Genomic DNA, 25,681 nt, shown 5'->3' with positions numbered 1-25,681 from the left:
GGGATTTGGAGGTCCATCTTCGAAGGTCACGCTCCCACCAAAGATGATGGACAGTTGCACTAAACACGAGTTTACCAACCTGATTGCAAATGGAAGAGCTTGGAAAGTTTCTCAGAATCCAAGACCAAATCTAGTGCTGATGTAGAGTTTAAGGCCATGTTGTATGGTATATGTGAATTCTAATGGTTGAAGAGGCTGGTTAAAGTGATGTGAGTCTGACACCAAACTGGCCACTTTTACTTTGAAATCAATTAATGGTTGATGGATATGGATGCTGGGCCTCTGTTCAGCGGGTTTATGTGGTCCTATTCTATGGGGACCATAAGTTTTATGTTTAGGTCAAGTACGAAATTAATTTTTTAGATTTGTTTTATTGGTCTAATTATGTAAATTCTCCCAACTTAAGTTATAAGGGCAGAGCTGGCTCTTTATGTTTTATTCTAGTTTCAGTAATGTTTGAGTCAGTCTAGGATATGATATGGAGTCCTTTTTAAGCATAATATCAAGAATCTTATTTGAAATTGGATTAGCATCTTGAGTGCAATTGGGAGAGTCCATTTCTAAATCCTAATTTCACTAGAACTTCTTATGTAAGGCTATAAATAAAGGCATGGGCATATAACAGACGACATGTTGAGAATACAACTAATAAAGACTGTGTTACTGCCTAAGAGCAAGGTGTTATTAGAGATTCTCGTCAGTGGTAAGGGACCTTCATGTGATCAAGTAAGCAACCTAGGGTTTCTTTTTGAGGGATTTCCTTCAGCAGTGCTTGCAGCCTGCATCCACTTCTTTCCATCTCCGTCACACCCCATTACAAGGCTTGTGTTACAGGTAAGCAACAAGCCATCACTTAATTCCATTACCCATCTCATACCACCCTCCTTTTTATTTTTCTTTAACTTTGGGACTTTTCTAGAGACCCAAAATTCAAGGTCAACTTTATGCCAATCTAACCATTAAATCTGTCCCAAAATTTAGGAACCTCATCCCCCAACCTTACTGACCTTCCATCCCAATTTCAGCCCTATCGGACCAACCAAACCCTATAGTAAACCCTTGTTCCTTTGCTGCCCTAAATTTCCAAACCCTGTCCTAAACCCTAATTCCTTGCTGTCCTAGATTCCCAAACCCTAACCCTAAAACTCTAGAACCCTAATTTAGGTCACAGGCTGTTGGTTTGGATAAGATCCTAGAAGAACTGGTTTGCATTTATTCGATCCTACATCATAAAGTTTTGGGATTTGAAACTGAAGCATCTATCAGGCTTTATGTAGACAACAGCTACAGTTATCATTTTCTTCTTTCTACTTCTTTTAAACTTAAGTGGCCAAATATAGAGTATTCAGACCAATGGGCTCTTTTATATTTTAATTTTGACAAAATACCTTCCTATGACAGATTGTGTTTCGGCCTGATCCTGCTAAATTTTCGAAATTAAAATTCGAGTGTGATGCCTTCATGCAGCAGCCATCTGCTGCTCTCCTGGTAAAGAATCTTGGAGTGATGAGCTCACAGCATTTGATTGATCATGCATGCAACTGGCAGGTAACAGTTTCTAGAGTGTGTTTTCTTTGTCTGGTTTTCTTGACATTTCTAATGCTAAAGGTTTATCTCTATTTTCTATAAGGCTATTTTGATTAATTGTTGCATTTCACTAATACTCATTTCTGTATCTGCTTTCACAGAAGACGGCAACCCGTTTTATTAACCTATTGTCGGATGAGTACATCGCCTATATTGATGTGATTCAACCCTTACAAGTTGCAGTGTTTGAAATGAAATTGGGCATGTCTTTGGCTCTGTCTGGTGCTTTGCAGAAAGAATTTCTCAATGAAGTTGGGGAAGACAATTTTGATTATATTCTGGTAGTATTTTTAATCCTTCCCCCAACCAACTCCATTGCCCAGAATTTTTACTAGTATTCTCCCTCGCCCATTCAGGGCTTATTTGAACGATGGATGACTTGAATTTTTTGGTTGACAGGAAGTGATCTATTCTTTCATACGATTTCCTAGAAGTTGTGTGGCTAGATCCATACCTGTTGAAGCGCATCTACCTGAGTTTCCATGTTATTACACAAATAGTTTTGAAAATATTTGGGCAATGGAGAATTTGCTGAAGAAGCTTGGTAGTTCAAAACATAACATTCCTGATAAAACAGTATGTATCACGTTAAGTTGTTTCATTTCTTTGCGAAGTAGATTAGACAATTATATTCACTTCCATTATATTTGGATCATAGTCATGCTGGACATGAATACACAAGTTCTAGATCTCGAGAAGTAATTGTAGCCTCTTAGTTCAAATGGGTGTATTTTGATACTGTATGACTAAAATGAATTTGTTGTTTACAGGTCTCACCCTTCGAATTAGATGCCTTTTATCATGTCGTTCTTGTTCAAGTTACAGTTGAAATTGCCAATTCACATCTAATTGACAATACATCATTTGAGGTATGTTTTTGCACAAAAGTGGTTTGAGATGATGCTGCCTGCTTTGTCAAATGCATTTACCATGTGGCTTATCATTTGTTTCCCTGAATCAGGTGTTAGATAATATATTTGACAAATTTGCTAAGATGTGGATGGATATGAAAGTTCAAACGAAAGCTAAAGAAGATGAAGAAGTTCAACAATATAAATTTAGACCTCGTGCATTCAAGATAGAAGACATTCTGGAAGTTGATATATCAACCCTTAAAGATTCTCTTATAAATGAAAGTTTATGTGCAGAATGGCAGGAAATGGTGGCAGCAGAACTCTCAGAAATGGTAATGTTTCAATCTGCTCAGGAATGTGCCATTTCTGGTCTTTCAGTTATCCTTAAGAATTACTTGTTTCATTTTAAGGTACCCACCAAGGAACCAGAATCCCCGAAGGAAGAATGGAATCATTTACAGGAATCCATTTTGACGAATATGGTCCGCATTCACAATCAATTATTTGGTTCTGTTGATCTGATTAAGAAGGTAAGCAGCATCCATAGCCATCCCCATCCCAAATTAAAAAAAGTCCTCTTTCTAGCTTAGTCACACATCAGAAGTACCAAAAGGAATTTTTTTTAGTTGGTGATGCTTCATTGCCTTTTCTTAAATTGTACAATAGATTGAGACTTGATTAAAAAAAAAAAAAAAAAAAAAAAAAAGGAGAGAGAACTCTTTTAGAAGCATTTTTCTGGATGTGCAATACTTGTGGAGAACATCGGTATGGTTTTGTGGTGAACTGCTCATTCTTTGTCTATGGAATCGGTACATTTTACTATTAGAGCATCACAAAGTTTCTTTGGAATGTGGAAAATGTTCCTGAACTAACAACTTTTCTCAAAAACAGTTGTTTACTATGGATCTTCTGGAGCAATTATATAAATATGTCTAATTATTGGTTGAGTACCTAAGAAATAATTTTTCCTTCTGCATCACTTTCTGTTTATGTGCTATGCAGACGACCTGCATGTGCATTTTGTCCATGTAAACTTCATATGATGCTTTTGTTCATTAGTCAGTTGTTCGCTTGTTCCGGGTGAAAATTGCTGCTGAATTATTTGCTCTATTTTCCAGCCAGGAAATATTCAGATCTCTGATGCAGAAAGACTGGTCTCCTTCATGGACTCATATAGACTAGGAACAGGCTTTATAAGAGGTAAGTGCTAGTAACCAATTTTCAGCACCAACTGGATCACCTGCTTATGCACTACACCATTTACCTTGTCGACCTTATTCTTTATTTGCAGAGTTGCAAGGTATGTTATCTAGCCTGGATGCAAAACTTGTTCCGGAACACTTGCTTCACTTGTGCTTGGTGCATGACAAAAAACTTGGGCCATCTCAAAAATCAGATCACGTCTACAATATTTACAAGGTTATTTGAAGTATGGTGCATTTGGATAGTGATATGTAGCTTCTTTGTGATATAGTCCTAACTTATTCTACGTCTATTTCCTTTCTAGGATCCAAATGCTCCAATGATGGCTAAAATGGTAAAGCCACTCACTGATATTCAACAGAGGATTCTCTCTCTTTTGAATGAGTGGCCTGATCATCCAGCTCTCCAGAAAGTTATGGATATAACTGAAATGCTACTGTCCATTCCTCTAAGTACCCCATTGACCAAGGTGAGTTTCTATATAGCTGCTACATTTTGTGCTTTCATGGTGGACCATATACATGCTAGATGGATACATATGAAAATTTACTTGCCTCTCTGTAAATATGTCTAATTGGTATTCCTTTACTGTTGCAAAAGGTTCTTTCAGGTTTGCAATTTTTACTCTCAAGGGCCTGGATATTACAAGAAAGTTCTTCGATCTTCTCTCTTTCTGGTGAGTTAGTGAACGCTCTTATGCCTTTCTTCCTAGAAATACAAATTGGCTCTAAACAGAATTGAATGGTGGAAAGGGCTCCATATATCAATCCTATTTAGTTGGTGAAGATCTAGTGGAATTAGTTGTTTTACCCATGGCCATACGCCTATACTAAAATATATTAATGTTTTGCAGGTCAACTGGAACCCATTTTTAGTCTGATGTCCTCGTGGATAAGAATGGAATTTGAATCTTGGCCTGCGTTGCTTGATGGAGTTCAGGAGCAATATGAGATTAATGCTGCAATGGTCTGTCAAATTTTTAATGTTTATTATTTTTCCATGCAATAGGAAATAAGAATTGTATGCTCACTGCTAATGTTGATTATAAATTGCTTTGTAAATCTTTCAGCTTTGGTTTCCCCTATACTCGGTTCTCCATCGTAAGCATTCTGCAGATATTGCTTGGTATAATCGATACACCATTGAAAGGCACGTGCTATGCTACCTTATGATGATTCTATTGATAACCACTGTATTTCATATGAAATCTCCATCTCTTACGTTATTGGACCCTGCAGTTTGGAGGAATTCATACAAACATCCAGTATCGGTGAATTCAATAAGCGTCTTCAACTTCTTTTTGCTTTCCATGGCCAGATAAATACGAGTGTATGGCTGAAATATAATACGAGGTAAACACTTGCTGAAAATTTTCTCGAAGAAAGAACTAGGTTTAGATTTGTGCACTTGTTCTGAATTTATTACAAAATCAGCAGTAAGAGAACAGAGGAAGGGAAGGGAGGAAAAAAAAAGAGGAACGCTAATATGAGTGTTTCAAGTGAAGATCTTTTTGAAGTAAGAACCGTTTCCTCCATTAAATAATGTTGTGCTTTCTGGTTCTTATTCCTCATGCAGTCCCCATATGATGGAAAATTTGAAGATCCTCTACAATGTCTTTGGCTATTATGTCCAGTTCCAGCCTATGTGAGTTGTTGATCCACTTGCTTAAGTGTTTAACTTTCAGGTTCCTTTTGTGGTTCTTCATTTACCTGCAATATTTTGGTGCAATACAGAATTTCAGAGCACATCAATACCAATCGAAGAAATATTGAGAAAGAATTGACAGAACTCCTGAAACTTTCTCGATGGGAGCATTGTGAAAATAGTTTGATGATAGAGACCTCGAAAAGGACCCGCCAAAAGCTTCGAAAGCTTATTCAAAAATTCAATGTAATTAATGCATGCACGAAACCCCCCCCCCCCTCCTTTTGATCCTGTTATTCTAGCTGTCAAATTTATTTTGCTTTCTTTGCTGAATGCTTTTTGTCCCTTTGGATGCAATCCATATTGTTTACGATATCTTTATATTATCTTTTCACATTGTGAACGCTACACATGTTACTTTAATTAGCTGATTTATATTGAGTTTCTCACTGTAGAAACATTAGGGCTCTTAGAAATTTGTGTGGTTCATTATTTTGGGAAGTGACTAGTCATATCCACTTTCAAGTGTGTCTAGTGTTGCATACACATTTTGAATGTGCATATATTGTGGATCCTTCATCCACAAGATGGACGATGCTTCCTCTAACAGTTTTTTCTGTCCCATTGCCTTCTGCAATTTACTCAGGAATTTCATTGTGATGTCCTTGGGCCTCCTGGCTAATAGGCTCAAGTTGGTGGTTCACTCCCCAGTTAGTGATAACTGATCGGCCTTCATTCTTAGCCAAAGTATTTTTGACACCATTATGAGATCATCAGAGCTTTTGATAAAAGATCCACACCCTGGCTGCCCATGAAGTTTGGTATTCTTAAGGATTTTGACTCCTCCAAGAGAGGACCTTATTGTCAAATTTTTGCATAAGAATGTCTTTTACCACTGCTTATACTGCTCCATTCCATTTGAACCAACATTCCCTTTGTGGTGAAATTGTCAAAGGTTTTGATACAAGATCCGTTCCCTGGGTGTGCTCATGAAGATTGATATCCATAAAGATTTTGACTCCTTTGAGATGGGACCATATTGTCAAAGTCTTGCATAAGAGTATATCTTTTCACACTGCTTATACCACATATTGTCAAAGTCTTGCATAAGAGTATATCTTTTCACACTGCTTATACCACTGCACTCCTTCCAAATCACCCCCGGGGGGGGGGGTTCTCAAGGCCTGTCAAAGGTAGTGTCGGTTACTTTGCCTTTTCTATAGCTATCTGACAGGGCTACCCTCACTTTACATATTCACTCTAGCGCTCTAAGTCCTCTCCAGATGCATCTAAGAACCACTTTGAAGCTGCAATTTCTTATTCCTCTCCCAAAATGCAAGGCCTTTAAAATCTCATCTTGCCCTTGTTGATGACCTAATGCTCTTCTTCAAGGTTACCTTCTTTCAGTTGAGCTTTTTATATCCTGTTCAAAACAGTATATAACACATCAACCTTTCAAAATCTCTCTTGTTCTTGGCTGGAGGTTCTGGAAGGTAAGGCTTGTGATGTGAACCACTAGGAAGCCCCCAAGTAGAAGCTGCAGGAAGGTAGATGACAGCAACCCTCTTCGTACAACCCCGCCGAGGAGCTGCACCATCCAAGGGTATTTTGGTAATTTTTCAGGTGCCTTACCCTATCTGACCACAATGATGTATCCAGGGTTGGGCCCAAAACCACCCAAAGGTGAACCTAATGCTGGTCGAATACCCCCGGGTATTCTAGTCATTCTCCAAACCTCTCTTTTGGGGCCCAATATGGTGTGCCAGGATTCCCCTTGATCCAAGGGTTTTGGATCAACTCTTTGTTTGTTATTTGGTCTAGTAAATTACAAGTTAAAGTTCTTTTAATTTTGAGTAGTTGTCAAAGTTGAGTCTAAGTTTGGAGTTAGTTTGGATTGGTTTACTTCTGAGTCAAGTCTTGCAGTTTGGTTGCGTAGATCTTAAGTCATCTAATTAGCATTAGGTGACTAAAAGTGTTTAAGTGAGAGATCTTAGATCCAAGGGCTGAGATCGTGTAGTAATTAGATTCCTTTTGATAGGCATTTCAGGGTCCAAGTTAGGTTGTGATGGGACCCTAATAATCAAGGTATCCTAGTATGAGTCAGAGTCCTTTGTTTTAGGCTATAAATAGCCTTTCAAATGTAAGTTATTTTCAGATTTGATTGACTGAATGAAAATAGAGTTTGAGAATATTGGCTTCTGAAAGTCCTGGGATCCTTAGAGGACACCTAGCGGCTGGGTCTGTGCATTGTTTCTTCAACCTCAAGGTCTTCAATCACTGATTCAAGCATTTTACAGAGAGCTTTCTGCAATTCTTTCAACTCAAGTGTAACCCCATCCCCAACCTCAGCCTTCTTCCCTTTCTGTGAGCAGCCATCCCTACCCCTCCCATTTAGTTTTAGACCTTAGGAGCAGCCCTAATCCCATCGAAAATACCTTCTCACCCTCCTCTTTAGTTTTCTGCAAATTCCAGCCCTTCTCTAAGCCCTAGAAGCCATCTTTCATCATCTTTTTCTTCCCCACGTTTACAGTCCTAACCCTAATAGGAAAACCATATTCCCAGCCCCAATTGACCCGCTTTTTCCTTCCCTTTTGGTCGCCCTAAAGTCTAGAACACAGTCCTAATCTTATTTCCCCCAATTCAGCCTTATTTCTGAAGTTTAACAAAAACCTGCAATTCATCTTCTTCCTTGGAACTGCAGAATTTTCCAGAAATCAGAATTTTATTGAGTTTTGTTGATTAGATCCTACTCTAGTTGTAGAAACCACAATAGAAGGTAGTCTGATTGCAGAACCAGCAGGCTTAAAACCCTATTCTAACTTAGCCAAGACACCCTATAAATCCTAATTGGGTGCTGGTTCCAAGGAAAATCAGAAGTTCACCAGAGTCCAGATCTACCTTTACTTCGCTGATCGGATCACTCTTTATAGAGATATGTTATCTAGGAGTCTTAATCTGAAGAGGACTCTTTTAGTCAGAGTCCTAGTAGTTGACCATTTTATCTTTTCCTTTGTGTTAGGTACCTGAATGAGGTTACTTAACAAGGTGGAATAACTCAAGAAGAAAAAAGGGACTTTGAATAAAGTTGAATAAGAAACAATACATTCTACCAGCAGTAGGTGATTCCTACGGCTACCTAAGAGCAATGGCTCTCACATAAACTTCTCTATATATCTCAAAACATGTCTCTTCTACTCTTCCTTCCCCCTATTTATAGCAATTACGTTCCTACAGTATTAATTAACAGAATCATCCCAATTCGAATAGGACTGTTCAAAAGTAACCTGAATTCGAATAGGACTCTTCAAAAGTAACCTCAATGTAATATGACTCTAACCTGAATGTAATATGACTCTTCAATCTAATCCTAAAAAGTAACCTGAATACAATAGGACTCTTCAAATCTGCCAATCATTTCCTTCCCTAGAATTTAGGGATTTACTTTCCCTGTCGAGTGTAGACTTGTGTTACTAGGGACCTATCACTTTGCTTATTTAAATTCAGTTGTAATTGGTAGTGGGTCTAGTTCGAGTTGGAGTACAAGTTAGACTAAGGAGTCTCTTCAAGAGTAAGTCTATTTCAAGTTGAACACCAAATTCTGGTGGGAGTTTCTTTTATTTGGCTATAAATTCAAAGCTAGGGAGTGTAACACGGGAGAGAGTGGTCTATGAGCAGCTAGGCTTTACTGAATCAGAATGACTGTTGAATGGAAAATGCTGAGAATTATAAACAAGGAGAGGGTTGAATGGGTTCGGGTAGGGCTTGGAAAACTAGGAAACCCTACGGCAGCCCAGTGTGACTGTTTCATCAAAAGTCAAGCAATCTTGCAGCAGTAGCCTTGTTTCTTCACGTCTCCTTCAAGTTTCAACAAGTAGGTACCAATCACCATCCCCAAACCCCAACGCTTAGGCCTTCCCAGCTCTTCCCTTTTTCTCTCTTCCCCGCGGCAAACTTTTGGGACCTTCCTAACCCTAGCAAAGTTAAAACTCTGCTGCCCCTTCATACTAAACCCCAATTCTCTGTAGTATTAGCTTTAGTCCCACCCTATAGGCTTTGGTTAGAGCAAGTTGTATTCCCTGCCCTTCCGGATCCCTAGAAATTAACCCTACCTCATGGACAACCCAAACCCTAGACCTAAAACAGAAAGTTGCAGAAAATTAAGAGTTCAGAATTCAGTTGAAACACTAGACCAGTGAAATCCTATGACTGAGCCTATATCTGAATCCCTCTTAACCCTAGCTGAACCTAAACCCTTGAAACCCTAGCCGCTTGCAGAACCCTTATTTCCCTTAGTTGCAGGTTCTAAAAGCCTCAATTGGGTCTTCTATTCATCAATAAACCAGTAAAGTGATCCCTCGGTTTACATCAGCTGTTCCAGCAACTTCTTGTTCTTCTCCAAAAGCTCTAGTTTGGCCCTTGGCTGGGTTCTTTGGGCTTTATGCTTCTTACTTTTAGGTTATTGACATAATGAGCCTGGGATGCTGCTTTGACTACTACACTGACTTCTTCCTTATTGTCTTCAGTGCTTTCTTTTACTTATTGTTGCATTGCATTTTGCGGCTTCTCTTATTTCTATAATGTCATGGCCTCCGCTGAGTTCATGTAGCCAACCTTATTTAGTTGGGATAAAGGGCTTAATATATAAGTCAATAAAATTGGGATAGTTTCACTGTATGGCAGCAGTAGTTGAATTGAGTGTTTTTGTTTGATTTGGATACTTATAGCAATCCCAACTTCCCAAGGAGGTAGTTCAGTAGGCAAGACCTAATTCTGCTATATATAAATGAATTAAAAACGCTAATAGTTAGAATTCTTTTTTGAGTGTTTTACTTTATTGATTCTTTTACGGTGATCAGGATTCCTGCTATGAGTTAAATTGGGAATTGTCGAAGGTCTATACATGTTTACCACAAACCCCCCCATCAATGATAAATTATTTGAGTGAACATTAAGTATTTCCTACGAGTTTGGTGCTCTTGAGAAATATGTAGGGGGTTGACGTGCAAAATTTGGTTTCCTTCGTCTCCCAAGAAGATTGATCTCCTCTCTCCTCGTCCTTCAATCTGATTTCTTTCCCTAATAATTCAGTTGTCCCATATCTGACCATTAGACACCCTAGGTTTCATCCTTTCTCCTTTTTTAAAATGAAAAAAGAACCCAAAAATATGACCCTGGTTTGCGGCAACCCAATTAGCATAGTCTTACCATTAAAACCACAGTGATCAAGGTGGCAAGGCAGCCATGGCATTGGATACCCTCGTTTGGTGGGGATACCCTCTTCTGAAGGACTCTCCTCCCCCAATTGGGGTTTTGAGGTAATTGCCTGCTTTGTATCTTCTCCCTGTCTAATACAAAACAATTGCTCTTTTTTTAAACCCCCCCCCCCCCCCCAACTTTCTTTTCCACCAAAAAAAAAAAGAAAAAAAAACCATGATTAGAACTTAGATGTAATCTTCACCAGTAGATTCCCTTCAATCAATACAACCCCATCCTACCATCAAAACCCTAAATCTAATATGACCTCAAGACCTGGCCAAATTTACCCGTTCATGGCAGATCCTGGGTTTCTTCTTCAAATTGTATTGTAATTCTTTCCTCTTCCAATCAATTTATCACTAGACTGGAACAGGTAAAATTTATTGCAAGGAAGAAAAAGATAAGAATAAATATAAGAAGACTAACTCATTCTTGTATTCTGTAACTCTGCCAGCCCCAAATAGTAAATTGAAAAAAAAAAAATGGAGTACTGAAGACGCATAAAAATAAAGCCCCAATTATTAAATTAAAAAAAAAAAAAAAAAAAAGGAGAACTGAAGATGCATAAAAATAAAGTCCCTTCTCCTCTCAGCCGCTTCCAACCCTGAAGAATCCTCCATAACTCCGCCTCCTTTGTGACCAGCTTCAATATGCTTGGAAGGTTCTCATCGATCATTAAATTTTTATTTCTTCTCTTTTTCGGGAGTTGCACCACACGCGCTGGGGGGGGTGTGGAGTGGAGAATCCCAAAAATTCCACGTTGTATGGACTCTGAACTTCTTCAAGTAATACTTCTGTTTCCACTCTGAGCTGGTCTAAGTTCACAGACCAACTAAATAAGTTGACTCTAATATTATTCACTGCTTGGAACAACCAAACCAATCTTCATTCCAACTACACACACGTCAGTGAAGTTTGGTGAATATGGTTAGAGCCCTCATGTATCTTTAACTTGTACCGAATGCACTTCTTCCATAAAATTTAATGGATAGTCCATTTTGATTTCTTGTGAATAGTTCATTTTGATTTCTTGTGAAATTGAATTATTGAAGTAATGTCGAACCATATTTTTTGTCATATTTATTGAGCCACCTGTGCAATGGAATACCGAATCATGTCTAAGATGCTCACTGTTTGCATACTTGGCACAGAATGTACTGCAAGAACCTGTAATGACTTTTCTTACCAAACATGATACACAAAGAGGAATTGAGACTCTACCTACACCGGGACCGATGCTATTCACTGAAATTTCTGACAAGTATGGGGAGATTGGGACGGCCACATTTGATATGATGCGGTTCAGTTCTACAGAAACTTTATTCTCTCTCCCTACGATCATTTTATGTTATTTTTCTCTTCATCAGGTCAACCTCTCTAACTTCGGTTCTCTTTTCTTTAGACCAACATGGTACAGTGACTGGATTAAGAAGGCTGATTCTGCTATGCAAAGTCTACACTACAGATCTGGCCTTCCACATTTGTCTTCTGGGGACACTAAACTTGGAGGTTTGCTTTTCTTGCAAATCCGTCTCTTATAAATCATTCACTTGTGTCTTAAGTGTACCGGAAAGTTCATAATTTCATGCTTGTGCAGAAAGCTTTCTCAGGGATTTCTTAGCCTCCCAATCATCACACCTCATGTATGAGGAAGAGTGGACAGTTGCATGGCATTCACTTGAAAAGATATGGAGAACTGCAACTGAATGTGCTGACCTCTGGAAAGATGGAATCAAAAGTCTCAGAAAGAGGAGGGCTCTGACTGACCTTTTAAAGCTTCTGGAAAGCTGTGGACTATCAAGACACAAAACTGTGATTTTTGAGGTATATTTGGATTGTAGTGTTCTGATGTTATGGACATGGCACCCTCCCCCCCCCCCCTCCCCCGCCCTTCTTTTTTCTTTTTATTTGTTAACCACCAAAAAAATATTGGAGTCTCCCCTTCCTCACCCTCTATGATTGAACTTGTTGAAGAACAAAGAGAAGGATAAGCAGACGTAAACCAAAGAGGTCCACAATTTATTTGGGTTCGCAACCAAATATGAGATCTATCCATGCCTTGCTTGGCTTGGTCGTCGGTTTTTTTGATGGCATTGCATGGCTTGTAGCCAGCCTTCTAGAGGAATGAAATGACCACGGAAAAACCATAGATCAATTTGCTTGGATGTGAGAAGATTCTGATGCCCCACTGGAACATCATTACATCTATGCTTAATGTATGCCCCAAAGGCAAGATGCTGGATATCCTCGAGGGGCCTACTTAAGACCACATGATATTGCAAGATCCAATAACTTGGATGATAAAATATGGTTCTCTATTTCCTATTTCTTCTTGTTGAAGTATACACAAGTTTAAGCTATTTTACTGTTCATGTCACTGGTCATGTGAACAGTAAATGCTGTTTTACTGTTCACATTACTGTTCACATGAACACTATTATGCTAGTTATGCTACTCTACTTTCTATTTCTAATGTAGGAGTTTTGCTACATAAGTTTTGGGAGTTTCTAGAAAGCATAGTTTCTATTTTCAGAACTTCCTATTTTAGGAGCTAGAAAGTTACTAAAGCTTTAATTTTTGTTTCTATTTTTTCTAGAGGACAATTAATTGTCTCTCAAGTTGTATTAGATTCATTGGAAGCTATAAATAAACGGGTTCTTTGATTCTAGACTCTTTAGCTAGAATCATAGGCCTCTTCTGCTGGTTCTTCATCTCTCCTCTCTTCTCTCTGTTCAAGTTCAGCTGCTGTTTTGATTATTTAAAGTTTGTTTCCTAAAACTTCTCATTTTCATTTCATTGTTATTCTTTGTCTCCCCTACTTTGTTTTAAAAGGATTGGTGTAGCCAACCCATTTAGTTGGGACAAGATTGAGTTGTTTGTTGGGTTTCACCAATACTACAGCCGATCATATTGAGAAATATGCATGGGGATTATCAATACGAATTTTACGACATAACTAGGGAGGCATACCCGTTGGGGCAGGGGTAATTTTAGTGTGAGGTCTTTTTAAAATTTGAAGTACCATGGTAGACCTTAAAGATGATGAGGTCAAACCATACAACCATTTTGAAAATGTGTTGGGTAGAATGGAGAGCCAATCTTGTCTTACTCAGCCCATTGCAATCTGTATTCTGTATACATGAACGAATTTAGAATATTTTGTTTCAAAGGGGTCTTCAGATATAGTGGCCAAAGATCTTTGCTTTTTTCAGGACAAATAAGGTTTACCTCTGTTGCATCAGGAAATGAGTATGCAGCCAGTTGACTTACTGCTCTGTGGATTCTGTAATTCTGTGTGGCTTACATGTCTTGCAAGTACTTTTAATTCATAACCGTTTCTTCCATGGCTGATATTGGTCCTCCTGTAGGTTGATCTCAAATCTGAGCAGACGAATAGATGGTTTCTTCAGCCATCGTATGATTCACAGCACTTATTACTTACACCAGCTCGACTGTCTTCTGGAAATGTGAATAGCACTGCCTCTACAAAATTTCTTCCAATTAAAGATTCAAGTACCAATTGGAATATAGCTAACCAGTACTACTACAAGAGCATTGCATCAGTCAAACTTCTAAGGCAGATATGCCTTAGTTTTCACAAAGATTTCAGTCTCGAACAGGTAGAAATTGTTGATATCAGTTGGAACAGTTCCTATTCTCATTAACTGTACACTATACTCATGCCCGTGTCTCCTTGTATAATGTAGGTCAATAGCTCAACCTCATTTCTTGATCATCTCATAGCAATACAACAGGAACAACGCTCTGTTGCTTACATTTTTGCTGGCCATCTGAAAAGCTTGAGGAGATTCATGTCCTCTTTAAAACATTTAGATACTGAATCACCCATTCCAGATCACGGGATTGGTAACAAATACTTTATCATCCCATACCAGCATGCCATGCAGAAGTCATTGTGGCAGCAAAAGGTTAGATTCTGTCTTTGGATGATGCAGGGGAATGCTTAATTTATTTACTTATTTCACATTCTTTGGAGCCTAACATGGTAAAATAAAATTTGTGTTCCTGCAGCAACTATTCGATAACCTATGCAATATGTCCTACGAGGTATCTTTATTGCTGAGAACTGTTGAGAATACCCATTCAAATTGTTGCCAAAGTGTCAAGGCTGCAATCAATAGCTTTCTCCTTTTCATAGAGAAATTTATTCCCAATTTTCAGAAGTCTAAGGTGGGTATATTGGTTATTGTTGGTTCTGTTGTTGATTATTGTCTCTGTGTTCTCCTCCTAATTGTTGGAAGCACTGTAACAGGAATCATTAGATCACTACCTTATAGGTGGTGATGGGTCTGTGACCACTTTAGCTGCCCCGTTGCCACCTTTCATTATTTCAAGACAAATGGAGGAATTGGTAGTGAGCAACTTTCAACTCATAAGTACTTTTGAGGACCATGTGAAGGCTTTCTGTAGCCAAACTGCTGAAGGAAGATCAGTAAAAGAGGTTCTGCTCAGTCATTTTGGGGATATCTTTAACAGGGTAAGGATGTTGTAATTATGCCTTGATAGTGCTGAATATTGTTATTCCATGTATTGGACTTTCTAAACAATTCTTTTGGGATCAATTCATTTTTAACTTTATTTGGGTTGGTACATAGCATTTGGTTGCTTTCACCTACTAGGGAGGGAGGAAAATTGAGAGAAATTTGTTTAGTTGCATAGGTGGGAGAAAACCTGGGGACAGGTTACTGCTTTTGAGAAAGCTTATCCTAGTTTCGTGTCTCATCTGTTACATGGGAAATGAAAATCGAGAGAAAACTGGTCCGGACTTCCTTCATTTCCTTTACTAGTGATGGACAGTTAAGATCTCCGTTTTTCTTTACCCTCCACTGTTTGGCTTTTTGAGAAACAACCAAACACAGGTTCAGAGAGTTATTTAGGGGGAAACGTTTAACAATACAACTAAATTTGAAATATTGCAGGCAAAAGTCATGTCGGAAGAGTTCTATTCTGTTCTGGACCCAGGAAATCAATCAAAAAGTGCCTCTGGAGAGGGAAATTCTTTTGAAGTTGATGCTGCCTTTGCTGAGTCTTTCAAGAAAACATACAAATTGATTATGGAAGCATTTGAAAAAATAGGCTTGTTGAGAAATGGTTCTATTCATTCTGAAGGTTCATCTGGGAGTTTGACTTCAACAAAAACTTTATTTGAATCATTAACAATGAACCTGCAGTTGGACTTGATATGTGATGAAGTTGCCAAAACTACTAGTTGTGCGGTATGATTCTTATCCTCCTGTTTTCCTTCTATTAAGGGGCGGGCCTTGGCACAGTTCGGTGGACCACTAGTAGTAGCCTGAGGTCGAGGCATCGAAACAGCCTCTCAGCAAAAATGGCTGGGGTAAGGCTGTGTGGAAAAACTGCCAACACCCCCCCCCCCCGCGGGCCCTGGCCCGCTAGGGACTCTGCTTGTGCGGAAGCCTTCTTCAATGGGTTCCCCCCCTTTTATTGTTTCTTTTGTAACATGACTACATTATATACATTCTCTATTCACTTTGCATATTCTAATGAATGTGTCTTTCTCAGGTCAATCTAGTTAACCATGCAGGATCTAGAGATCCTAATTTGTGCAGCCAAGTAGGCTTGTACTTCAATTACCTTCATGGATTTCTGGATTTGATATGTGGACTTGGGGACGGTTTACTGCTTGAATTTGTAACCATGCACAGAGCGGTAAGTTCATTATCTCTATACAGTTTCTTTTCCCTCTATTGGAGTTCACATGTAAATCAACTGTTGGACACATGCAGGTGGCAGAAATGACACATATGCTTGCAAATTTGTTTGCCTCACTATATTCTAAAGGGTTTGGCAGTTCCACTGAAGAGCAGGACACTGATACTGGTGGTGATAGTTCAAAAAATGCTAGTGGGACAGGTATGGGTGAGGGTGCTGGTTTGAATGATGTGAGTGATCAGATAGATGATGAAGATCAGCTTCTTGGCACTTCTCAGAAGGTAACATGAAAACCGAGTAGGTCCATTATGCATACAAATTCTTTTTACATCATTACATTTGTAATCTTTTTCTTCTATTCTTTCAGCTGAATGAAGAGATTGAAGCCTCAAAAGACGTTCCAAGCAAGAAGGATAAAGGGATTGAAATGAATGAGGATTTTTCTGGTGATACTTACAGCGTCAGTGAGGACTCAGAGGATGATGCGGATGAAGGGGATGAAGATGCAGGAGATGAGAAACTGGAATCTGCAATGGGGGAAACTGGAGATAAAGGTGAAGTTGTTGATGAGAAACTCTGGGACAAAGATGAGGACAGCAATCCAGATAATGCAAATGAAAAATATGAATCGGGCTCTGCTGTCAAAGACATTGACTCCAGCTGTAGAGAGATGCGTGCGAAGGAAGATGATGCCATCATGGCTGATGAATCTTCAGACCAGACTTTAGATGAGGCTGACAACCAGAAGGACAAGGATGAAAACCTTGATGCTGCCGATGATAATGATAACCTGGATGACATGAAGATTGACAAGGAGACGGCGTATACAGATCCTACAGGATTTCAGCTAGATGAGAAAAATAAAGGTTTGGAGGAAGACATTAACAGGGAAGTACCTGAAGGATCTGAGACCATGGAAGAAGCAGACGTAGAGGAATGTAATGAAACAACCAATAATGAGTTTCCTGAGGATGGAAAGGATAGTTCAATGGATGAAGACATGGATCTAGGGAAAACTGAAGGTGTTGATGGAAATGATGATATTGATGATACTCTGGAGGACCATTGTGAGGGTGCTGAAGTAGACATGGTAGGTGAAAACAAGGATGCATTTGAACCGGGGAAGACAGACTTGACCTGCGATCATATCTTTAATGAATCTGTGGCACGGCTAAATGTTAATGCAGAGACTGCAGATTTGAGTGCAGGAGCAGAGGCACGTCAAATTAACAGTAGTGTTACGCAAAATGGCAGTGCTCCCTCAAGCGGCATGCCCTCTGGTGATATCCCTGAGTTGGAGATTACAATGCCTGATGCATCACAGGGTGGGAAACTGACTGGTGATCAGCTCAAGGCTCAGTTACCCCAGCCTGATGCTCCAATTGTGCAACGAATGCAACCAAATCCTTGCCGTAGTGTTGGGGATGCACTGGAAGAATGGAAAGAGAGAGTACAAGTATCAATTGATGTGCCGGAGGGTGATGATGACGGTGCGCAGGATATGGAAGATGAAAATGCCAATGAATATGGATTTGTTTCTGAGTTGGAAAAGGGCTTAGCTCAGACATTGGGTCCAGCAACTTCTGACCAGATTGAGAGGAATATCAGTAATAACAAGCCTAATGTAGATGATACTGTTGAGCAGAAAAGAGATCTCTCTCTGACGGAGAACGAGATGCAACAGTCTGAAACACATCCTGCTACGAGTTACAATGCCCCTGATCTCAGACAGCAAGTTGAGGAGAAAACGCAGACTACAGTCTTAAATAATGAATCAGCTGTAGAGGATTTAGCAGAAGGTGATGATGATCCAAGAAGCCAATCGGAGAGCCTGATCTCCATCAATAGGTCTTACTTGAGTGAGCATATTTTGCAACTCAGTAATCTTTCGGTGAATGATGAAGAGATGTGGCAAGAAAAGAAACATGAAGAAGTGACTGATGCTATGAGAGAGCAGGGCACTGCACTCTGGAGAAGATATGAGCTAAGCACAACAAGGCTGTCTCAGGAATTGGCTGAGCAACTACGCCTGGTCATGGAACCTACTTTGGCAAGTAAGCTGCAGGGAGATTATAAGACTGGCAAAAGGATTAATATGAAGAAGGTAATTTGCAATTTTCGTGCGTGCTTTCATTTTCTTCTATAGAATTAACAACTTAGATGTGCAATGGTGGGACCATAGCTATGACCCTTTCTACTGCTAAAATATCTGAGTTATAATTTTATCCCTGATTGGAAATCCTCAGGTAATTCCCTATATAGCAAGTCATTACAGAAAGGACAAGATATGGCTGCGACGAACTCGACCCAACAAACGTGATTATCAAGTTGTGGTTGCCGTGGATGATTCCCGGAGTATGTCTGAGAGCCGCTGTGGGGATGTTGCTACTGAAGCTCTGGTCATGGTATGCCGTGCCATGTCTCAACTGGAAGTCGGGAAGTTGGCAGTTGCAAGCTTTGGCAAGACAGGAAATGTAAAGTTATTACATGACTTTGATCATCCATTTACTGGAGAAGCTGGGGTCAAGGTTAGTGAAAATTTGTAGTTGCATCTTATTCTGATAAACAAGATTCAGCTTGGGATGAGGGGTAACCCTTTATTATTGTGACATGGTAGTGAATGTTTTATTATACTTTGTCGATATTCTTAAAGGGTGAACCCAGTGCCAAAGGCTTCTGCACAGGCAAAGTCCGGGTAGCCCCGTGTGCCCCCCATGGGGCGGGGGGCATTTTTCCTGTGCTGTGAGAAGCTGTTTTGGTACTCTCACCTCAGACTATAACTGGGTGGTGGACCATTGTGCAGAGGCCCACTCTCTACTTATTGCCATTCTTCTCTTTCTTTTTCAAGTTTTCTTTATTTTTCCTCTTTCCGGGGGGGGGGAGCTGTGGTCGCAGGGTTTCGACGGTCCAAATTATTCTTTTTGGTTGCTTTGTGCAAAATCAGTTATTCCCTTGGCTTGGTCGACTATTTTTCACTGTTAAGACTTCTCCTTGGTATATTCAAGATGTATCAAGTGCTCTCTTCCTCCGTTGATACACTTCACTGATGCAGATGATCTCAAGATTGACATTCAAGCAAGAGAACACTATAGCAGATGCACCGGTGGTTGATCTGTTGAAATATTTGAACAACATGCTTGATGCTGCAGTTGAAAGTGCACGTTTCTCATCTGGACAGAACCCTCTCCAACAACTCATATTGATTATAGCAGATGGCCGGTTCATTGAAAAGGTACGATTGCTCAAGTGTGTAACAGTACACAACTTACCAAATTTAAAATGGTCGTAGGCCTTGAGATAATTATTTTTCTGTAACAGGAAAACTTGAAGCGCTATGTTAGGAACGTCTTGAATAAAAAGCGTATGGTTGCATTTTTGGTTCTGGATAGCCCAGAAGAGCCTATCATGGAATTGAAGGTATTGTGTTGTAATTTTATTCTTTTTTGTCTGCTTTGACCAGTGAAGAAGCTTGATGTTACATTTGTGTTCCTTCATTTGTTTCTTTCTTGGCTTCAGGAAGTTATAACTGAGGGTGGCAAAATGACCATTCAGAAGTATATGGATTCATTTCCCTTCCCATACTACATTGTATTGAAGAATATCGAAGCACTTCCAAGGACCCTTGCTGATTTGTTGCGACAGGTAATTGCATGCTAGCTTTTAACTGAGAATTTTTTGTTGATGCAAGAATCTTGGGGAACTTGTTAGTAACTGTACTGTAGGATGTAGACCTTAACCTACCTGTTTCTTTCAATTGCAGTGGTTTGAGCTTATGCAGAACACAGGAGACTAAGGTAACCAAAAGATGTTCAAACGTTGATTTTATGGAAGTTCTCTAAGCATGGCATAACGCCAGGCAGCAGCTTCTCATCCGTGATAGTAAGCACAGCCATGGCAGGGCAGGAGTGATTGAATTTTAAAGGTTCACAGTGGGACAGAAAATTATTTTTGAACTATTGGGTCCAGGAAGTCCCTTTGATTTGTCCAGAATGGTTTATGTCAGCTTATTACTCTTCTTGTTTCCATCGAAGTGGAAGAAAACAGCAGTGACTAAGTATCAGCAGTTGTAGCAACAATTGCAGATGAATCACCCATTGTGAAGGCAATGAAGAAAAAACAATGAATCTTGTAATCATCCCTGACTGATACCCTGTTAAGAAGAAGAGTGTGTGTGAAAGTGTCTCTGTATTTTTTTATTCATGTATATATGTATATATATATTGTTGATACAATGAAGTAAAGAATAAAATAACAGATTTTTATGTTCTATATGGGTATTATTGGTAGAGAATAAAACAACAAAATGATTATTACACCCTCAAGTTAAAAAATGAAAAATGCAAGTATGATTGTACCCTTACTCATACCATAGAAAATTATAATTATATCCCCAAAATCGTATACGCGAGCTTGGGGTACTTAATCCTCCAATATTTTAGTTTGGGCCTTCCCTTCTGGTCAGGTGGGAAAACTAGTGAGACAATCCAGCTTCAGACATACCATTTTCGCACAAGAATTTAAATGAAGCAGCGTCTTCAACTGAGCCAACCAATAGTTACTCTGATCCAAAAGATAACCAAGAATGATTCCAAAACTTGAATGCCACACTTTTAACTTAAGACAAATATGTTTGGGAACACTAAAGTAACACATGTAATAAGTGGACGGCATAGACAAGCTTTTGACAGATGAAAACCACCTTCTGTTTTGTTATGAAGTCCAACACTCTCAAAAACATGGATACCAAAATTACAATTTTCAATTAAAAATCTCAACTACCTCAACGAACATTTTTCTATCATTGTCACAAATCTAACATCTTAGCAAGGAGAAATTTTAATATTATATATCATATTTTATTGTTAACTGAAATTTCTATAGAGATAAAAATGCTGTTTTTATTATAAATATATAATACATGACTCATCTTATCCTAAATTTTTCCAGTACCCATCAGAGGGAAAATGTTTCCAGTACTCGTGTGGAGCAAGGGAGTTCAAAAACTCGTCTGGGACACAGTTCTGCTGTTCATTTGGTTCTCTTCTATTTCCTTTTAATTTCCCCTTTAGATTCTAATCAAACAACGCGACTGTCTGATCCTTCCGTTAGTCTGTTTCAGCTAGTGGATCTTGCAAAGACCATTTCCTTTAAATCGATTTAAGAAACAGGTAAAACGCATCATCATTCATTACTAAACGACACCATCATGAAACAACTTCAGAAAAACCAACCAAAAAACAGAAAAAGCAAACCCATACGCATATATCAATACTACACTACGAACCTCGCACACTAGACCCTGCGCAAAGACGATCAAAGATGATAAATATAGAAACCCAACAGATGAAATCGCTCAAGCAATCTTGACTTCGATGGTCTTGGGCTTCTTGGGTTCCGGCGGAGGCAGCTTTTCAACGGTGACAGTAAGAACACCGTCCTGGCAAACGGCAGAGATGGCATCAGTGTTGGCATTCTCAGGAAGTACAAATTTCCTCATAAACTTCCCAACCCTGCGTTCCATCCTCACATACTTAGCTCCATCTTTCTCTTCCTCTCGCTTTCGTTCTCCACTGATAAGAAGCACATTGTCATCTTCAATCTGAACCTTGATGTCGCCGGATTTGAGCCCTGGCATATCTATGATGAACACATACGAATTGGGGTATTCCTTGATGTCTGCAGGAGTGGAAGCCATGGCCTTGGCATCACGGACGTATGTTCGACTAGGAGCATTGATCGATTTCTCTGCATCTTCGGAGCCGTCCAGCATCTGTTGCAGAGTCGAGAATAGAGGACCATCCAAACCCATTAGCCTGATATCCATTCTTCTTCTGTTTTCTCTTCTTTCTGCAGCTGCTTCAATGTGGGTTGTTGTCGGAGACTGATTGGAAGTCTTAGATCTTCGTGCGCTTTCGACAATTTTGCTATGGCGGGACATTGATCGAAGTGGATGCCTTTATAGGCAGAAATGAATGATCGAGAATGTGAAGTTTCTGGAGGCAGAGAAGTTCAAACAATTCGTTCTGGAACTTTCGGGTTCTTTCGAGGAACTTCTGTATTCCATTCTCTGGTTTGGTAGAAAGCAAAAGATAGGCCCACCTGCGAAAGTTCTGTTGGTTCCTTTTTCTAGTTACGTTATTATCTTAATTTATGTTCCTATAAATGAAAAATAATTTTAAAAAATATAAAAGCTCGACGGTTAGAAATTAGTTAAGATAAGGGTGTCAATTGCATACCGAAACCGATTAATCATAGCTGAACCAGTCTAAAAATTACACCGTTCAAAATCGGTATGGTATGTACTGAAACCAAATTACTTCGGTACGGTGCATACCGAGATTGAATTTTTTCGGTACTGTTTCGGTTTCAGGTACACATACAGTCGGTATGTACCGAAACAGTATTGAATTGGTACCATAACAACTTAAGGGATATAAAGGTCATTTTACAATTAAAACACTTTACTTTTACCTTTACTTTTCTATTCATAATTTTCTATTTTAATTTTTTGTTTTGTCCTTCATTCCTTTACTTAGATTTACTTGCTTTGTTGCTGTTAATATCAAATTTTATTGATTGTTTCCTCTCAATTTGATTTGGATCTTAATGAACTAATAACAAAAGTGGTATGGGTTTGTTGGTACTTCGCTAGTAACCCGATCGACTACTTTCTATTGATAAATTCCCAACCTACAACTCTACTTGCCGAGCGCTGTCAAAATTTTTTTTTCTTCCTTTCTACGAATGGATATTGTGCTGGGAGATCCGGTTAGGGGACTGTGACCACCGGAGAATGGACACGGGGGGCTCACACAAGGTTGTGAAGGACCCCCGTAGGGCCTTTCTGAAGTGTGGCCCACACACGGCCAGGGGGAAAGAAAAGGGAGGGGGGAACATTCGGGCGCATTTATCAAAATCCTCCATTGCATCCAGGATCACAAGTGGAAATTTGCCAATGAATTGCTCCGATTCGATCAATAACGGGATTCTTGGCTAGAGAAAGGTTCCCCACCCCACCTGCTCACCCCCCAACGACTTAGCCGGGAGCGGAAGGAGGGACTTGAACCCTCAACCTCAGCCTTGGCAAGGCTATGCTCTACCATTAAGCTATTATCCGCACTCCCTGAATTGGCCGACACTCATTGAGCAATTCACGTATCACTTGATACGGACTACTTCTGTTTTCCGCCGGACAAAACTGAAGATCTCCGGTCGAGTTTGTACGCGAGGGCTACGTCCGCAAGATACCCTTTTACCAATGTGTGGGGAATTTTTGGTTTTTGGCCTGTGGCTAACTCAAAGGGGCAAGTATTTCCGGTGGATCTCCTTAAAGTGAACTTTCATTAAGGAGGCCACCCCCGTCGGTATATCTTCCACCGGATCAATCATTGTTTTTCAATCTTTCTCATGAAAGAGGTTTCGCTGTTAGAAGGTGTAGAACGTTAGAAGCAAGTGGGCCTCTGGCCACACTACCAACCCTCGCTACGGCTTCTTTTGAGCGAAGAATCTTTGCTATAGGTAACTATATTAAGCAGAGATTGCTTCACCCAGTTCAGTTCATGTCTGGACGATGAAGGTTTTATCCCTTCAGATGGAACTTTTGACCAACAAGGGTGATTAAGAAAATTGAGGTTTTGATGGCGGACTTTCTATGCGGTGAGAAATAGAATTTTAAAAAACATCACTGAATTAGTTGGTCATCAGTTTGTTTTCCTAAGGAGGAAGGTGGCTTAGGAATTAGAAGCTACTTTGTTTGATTCAAAAGGCGAACAGCCCCCCAACTAGTCGTATGGGGTGGGGTGCTTGTGGTTTTAGCCTTGGATATGAGGAATTCCTAACCAAAAGTGTACCATATTGAATACTGAACAGTTTTTACAAATATTGAAACCGTACCGTAACGTGTAAATTTTGTACGGTATTCAAAGTTAGTACCTTATCGAAACCGTACCAAATTACCAAAATGGTACCAATTGACACCCTTAGGTTCAGGTGAACTTCATTGAATTTTATTATTGTTATTTTTTTTATAGCACTTACTTAAGTTGTGTTTAAATTCTCGAATGACCACTTAAAGTGAAAAATTTTCACACAAAATTTTGAATTATCCTTCTACCAAAAACAATTTTTTTTTGAGTTATCCAGTTTAACTTTCCAAAGTTTGAGAGTTAGGTTTTTAGATTTAAATAGTCAACAAAATATCCCTCTATTTGGCTAATCACTAAAATACCCACTTAAGTGATCCAGCCCTCAGGTGGGTGAAGGGATTCTTATATGTTGCAGAAAACTCGAGTACTATAGGCAACAACCACATTTCCCTCTGACAACCACCCAAATCAGTAAGAACCCAAATACTAGTAGGGTAGATGATTCGAAGAAGGAGCATTTACATTAGACTTAGCTGCCGGAGCATCAGCAGTAGTGCAGATCTCAATTACCAAGAGGAGGAAGCGCAGACTCTGGTAACTTAAAAATGAAAACCCATTTGGGTTTTCTCTCTTTAGGACGATTGAAGCCTCAGAAGTAGCATTTCCTTCCCCCTATTTTTCATTACAGCGATATCTTTCTTCCTTATGCTTCGTCTTCTCTCACTCTAAAGTTTCAAGAATCAAAACCCGACGTACAAAATACGTTGAGCTACAGGAAAAGAATGAAAGAAGCCAGAGCGACCCTGGAGAGAGGGCCCAAGACTTTGTCATCTGCTTTCAAAGCTGCAGGTCCAGTGGAGCCCCATACAAGTCTAATAAAAGCAAGTTAAAGTGCTGATCTCCTAATGCTCAAGGTCGATCCCAAAGTCTGGAAACTAGTTTGTTTGTTTGTTTAAAATCTATTTTCTAATTCATGAAATTAATATAATTCTTAATTATGCGTGGCGGTCGCCCGAAGGAGAGAGGTGGTGGTTGCCGGTGGTGACTGCATTTTTTGATGAGATATGGAAAGAAGATAGTTGAAGGGAAACTTAGGAATTTGATAACTTAAGCGAGTAAGATGACATTTTTGTAATTTGACAAACAAAGGGATATTTTGATTAGTTGACCACTTAAATTTGAAAAATTAATGGTCAAAGTTTGGAGAGTTAACAGGAGTAACTTGAACTTTTTCGAAAAATTCAAAGTGGACAGTTTGGAAATTTCCCACTTAAATGGGCGGTCAAAAATTCATCTGTACCCCCTAAGGTTTGATCTAGGTCACTTTTAATCTGAAAAAAAAGTTTCCCTTTGATTTTTAGAAATAACTAATTAAGGACAAATCATAATTTTGATGACCAAAATACCTTTATGGTATAGTGGTCAAAAGTGTACCATGTATGCATTTCGATGTAACGGTTTATGTTAAAAAGACAAATTATAATTGTAATTTTAATATTTGTATTTTATATTCAAGTCTTTTAAGATTTCAAATTTACAAAATTATACCTTTTATTGAAATTCAATTAAATCTCATTT

General features: G+C 39.2%; 2 protein-coding genes and 1 non-coding gene across 6 annotated transcripts in view; 1 reads left to right on the top strand and 2 right to left on the bottom strand.

Moving 5' to 3' along the window:
* The window catches only part of LOC149021545 (midasin-like protein), a 117,690-nt gene extending 96,668 nt beyond the window's left edge, over positions 1–21,022 (top strand). For 3 of the 4 annotated variants that reach the window (XM_089149763.1, XM_089149764.1, XM_089149762.1), the window contains 31 exons: positions 1,402–1,548; positions 1,689–1,868; positions 1,987–2,163; positions 2,358–2,456; positions 2,549–2,773; positions 2,852–2,971; positions 3,560–3,641; positions 3,733–3,860; positions 3,949–4,113; positions 4,245–4,320; positions 4,498–4,610; positions 4,714–4,793; positions 4,883–4,996; positions 5,220–5,288; positions 5,378–5,534; positions 11,696–11,844; positions 11,947–12,053; positions 12,142–12,368; positions 13,913–14,164; positions 14,252–14,473; positions 14,577–14,735; positions 14,818–15,042; positions 15,485–15,781; positions 16,089–16,235; positions 16,313–16,519; positions 16,606–18,342; positions 18,485–18,766; positions 19,291–19,470; positions 19,557–19,655; positions 19,755–19,880; positions 19,999–21,022. In XM_089149763.1, coding sequence (XP_089005889.1) covers positions 1,402–1,548; positions 1,689–1,868; positions 1,987–2,163; positions 2,358–2,456; positions 2,549–2,773; positions 2,852–2,971; positions 3,560–3,641; positions 3,733–3,860; positions 3,949–4,113; positions 4,245–4,320; positions 4,498–4,610; positions 4,714–4,793; positions 4,883–4,996; positions 5,220–5,288; positions 5,378–5,534; positions 11,696–11,844; positions 11,947–12,053; positions 12,142–12,368; positions 13,913–14,164; positions 14,252–14,473; positions 14,577–14,735; positions 14,818–15,042; positions 15,485–15,781; positions 16,089–16,235; positions 16,313–16,519; positions 16,606–18,342; positions 18,485–18,766; positions 19,291–19,470; positions 19,557–19,655; positions 19,755–19,880; positions 19,999–20,031 — 6,381 coding nt within the window. In that variant the 3' untranslated portion in view covers positions 20,032–21,022. The remainder of the gene's footprint in view (positions 1–1,401; positions 1,549–1,688; positions 1,869–1,986; positions 2,164–2,357; positions 2,457–2,548; positions 2,774–2,851; positions 2,972–3,559; positions 3,642–3,732; positions 3,861–3,948; positions 4,114–4,244; positions 4,321–4,497; positions 4,611–4,713; positions 4,794–4,882; positions 4,997–5,219; positions 5,289–5,377; positions 5,535–11,695; positions 11,845–11,946; positions 12,054–12,141; positions 12,369–13,912; positions 14,165–14,251; positions 14,474–14,576; positions 14,736–14,817; positions 15,043–15,484; positions 15,782–16,088; positions 16,236–16,312; positions 16,520–16,605; positions 18,343–18,484; positions 18,767–19,290; positions 19,471–19,556; positions 19,656–19,754; positions 19,881–19,998) is intronic. The other variant, XM_089149765.1, reaches the window with a different exon arrangement.
* Positions 21,023–21,394: 372 nt separating this feature from the next.
* Positions 21,395–22,267, bottom strand: LOC149021544 (17.3 kDa class II heat shock protein-like). Its single transcript, XM_089147141.1, has one exon. It carries the CDS (start codon positions 22,174–22,176, stop codon positions 21,592–21,594), a length of 585 nt encoding a protein of 194 aa, XP_089003267.1. The 5' UTR covers positions 22,177–22,267; the 3' UTR covers positions 21,395–21,591.
* Positions 22,268–23,283: 1,016 nt separating this feature from the next.
* On the bottom strand, positions 23,284–23,356 carry TRNAG-GCC (transfer RNA glycine (anticodon GCC)). The gene has a single exon. It is a non-coding gene; the product is annotated as a tRNA-Gly (tRNA).
* Positions 23,357–25,681: the final 2,325 nt, after the last annotated feature.

Source organism: Hakea prostrata, chromosome 3 (genome assembly GCF_041222555.1).
Source record: "Hakea prostrata isolate BN-2017 chromosome 3, UWA_Hpros_2, whole genome shotgun sequence".
Classification (NCBI taxonomy): domain Eukaryota; kingdom Viridiplantae; phylum Streptophyta; class Magnoliopsida; order Proteales; family Proteaceae; genus Hakea; species Hakea prostrata.
The sequence above is the reverse complement of the archived record's forward strand: the minus strand, read 5'-3'. Positions and strand labels throughout refer to the sequence as shown.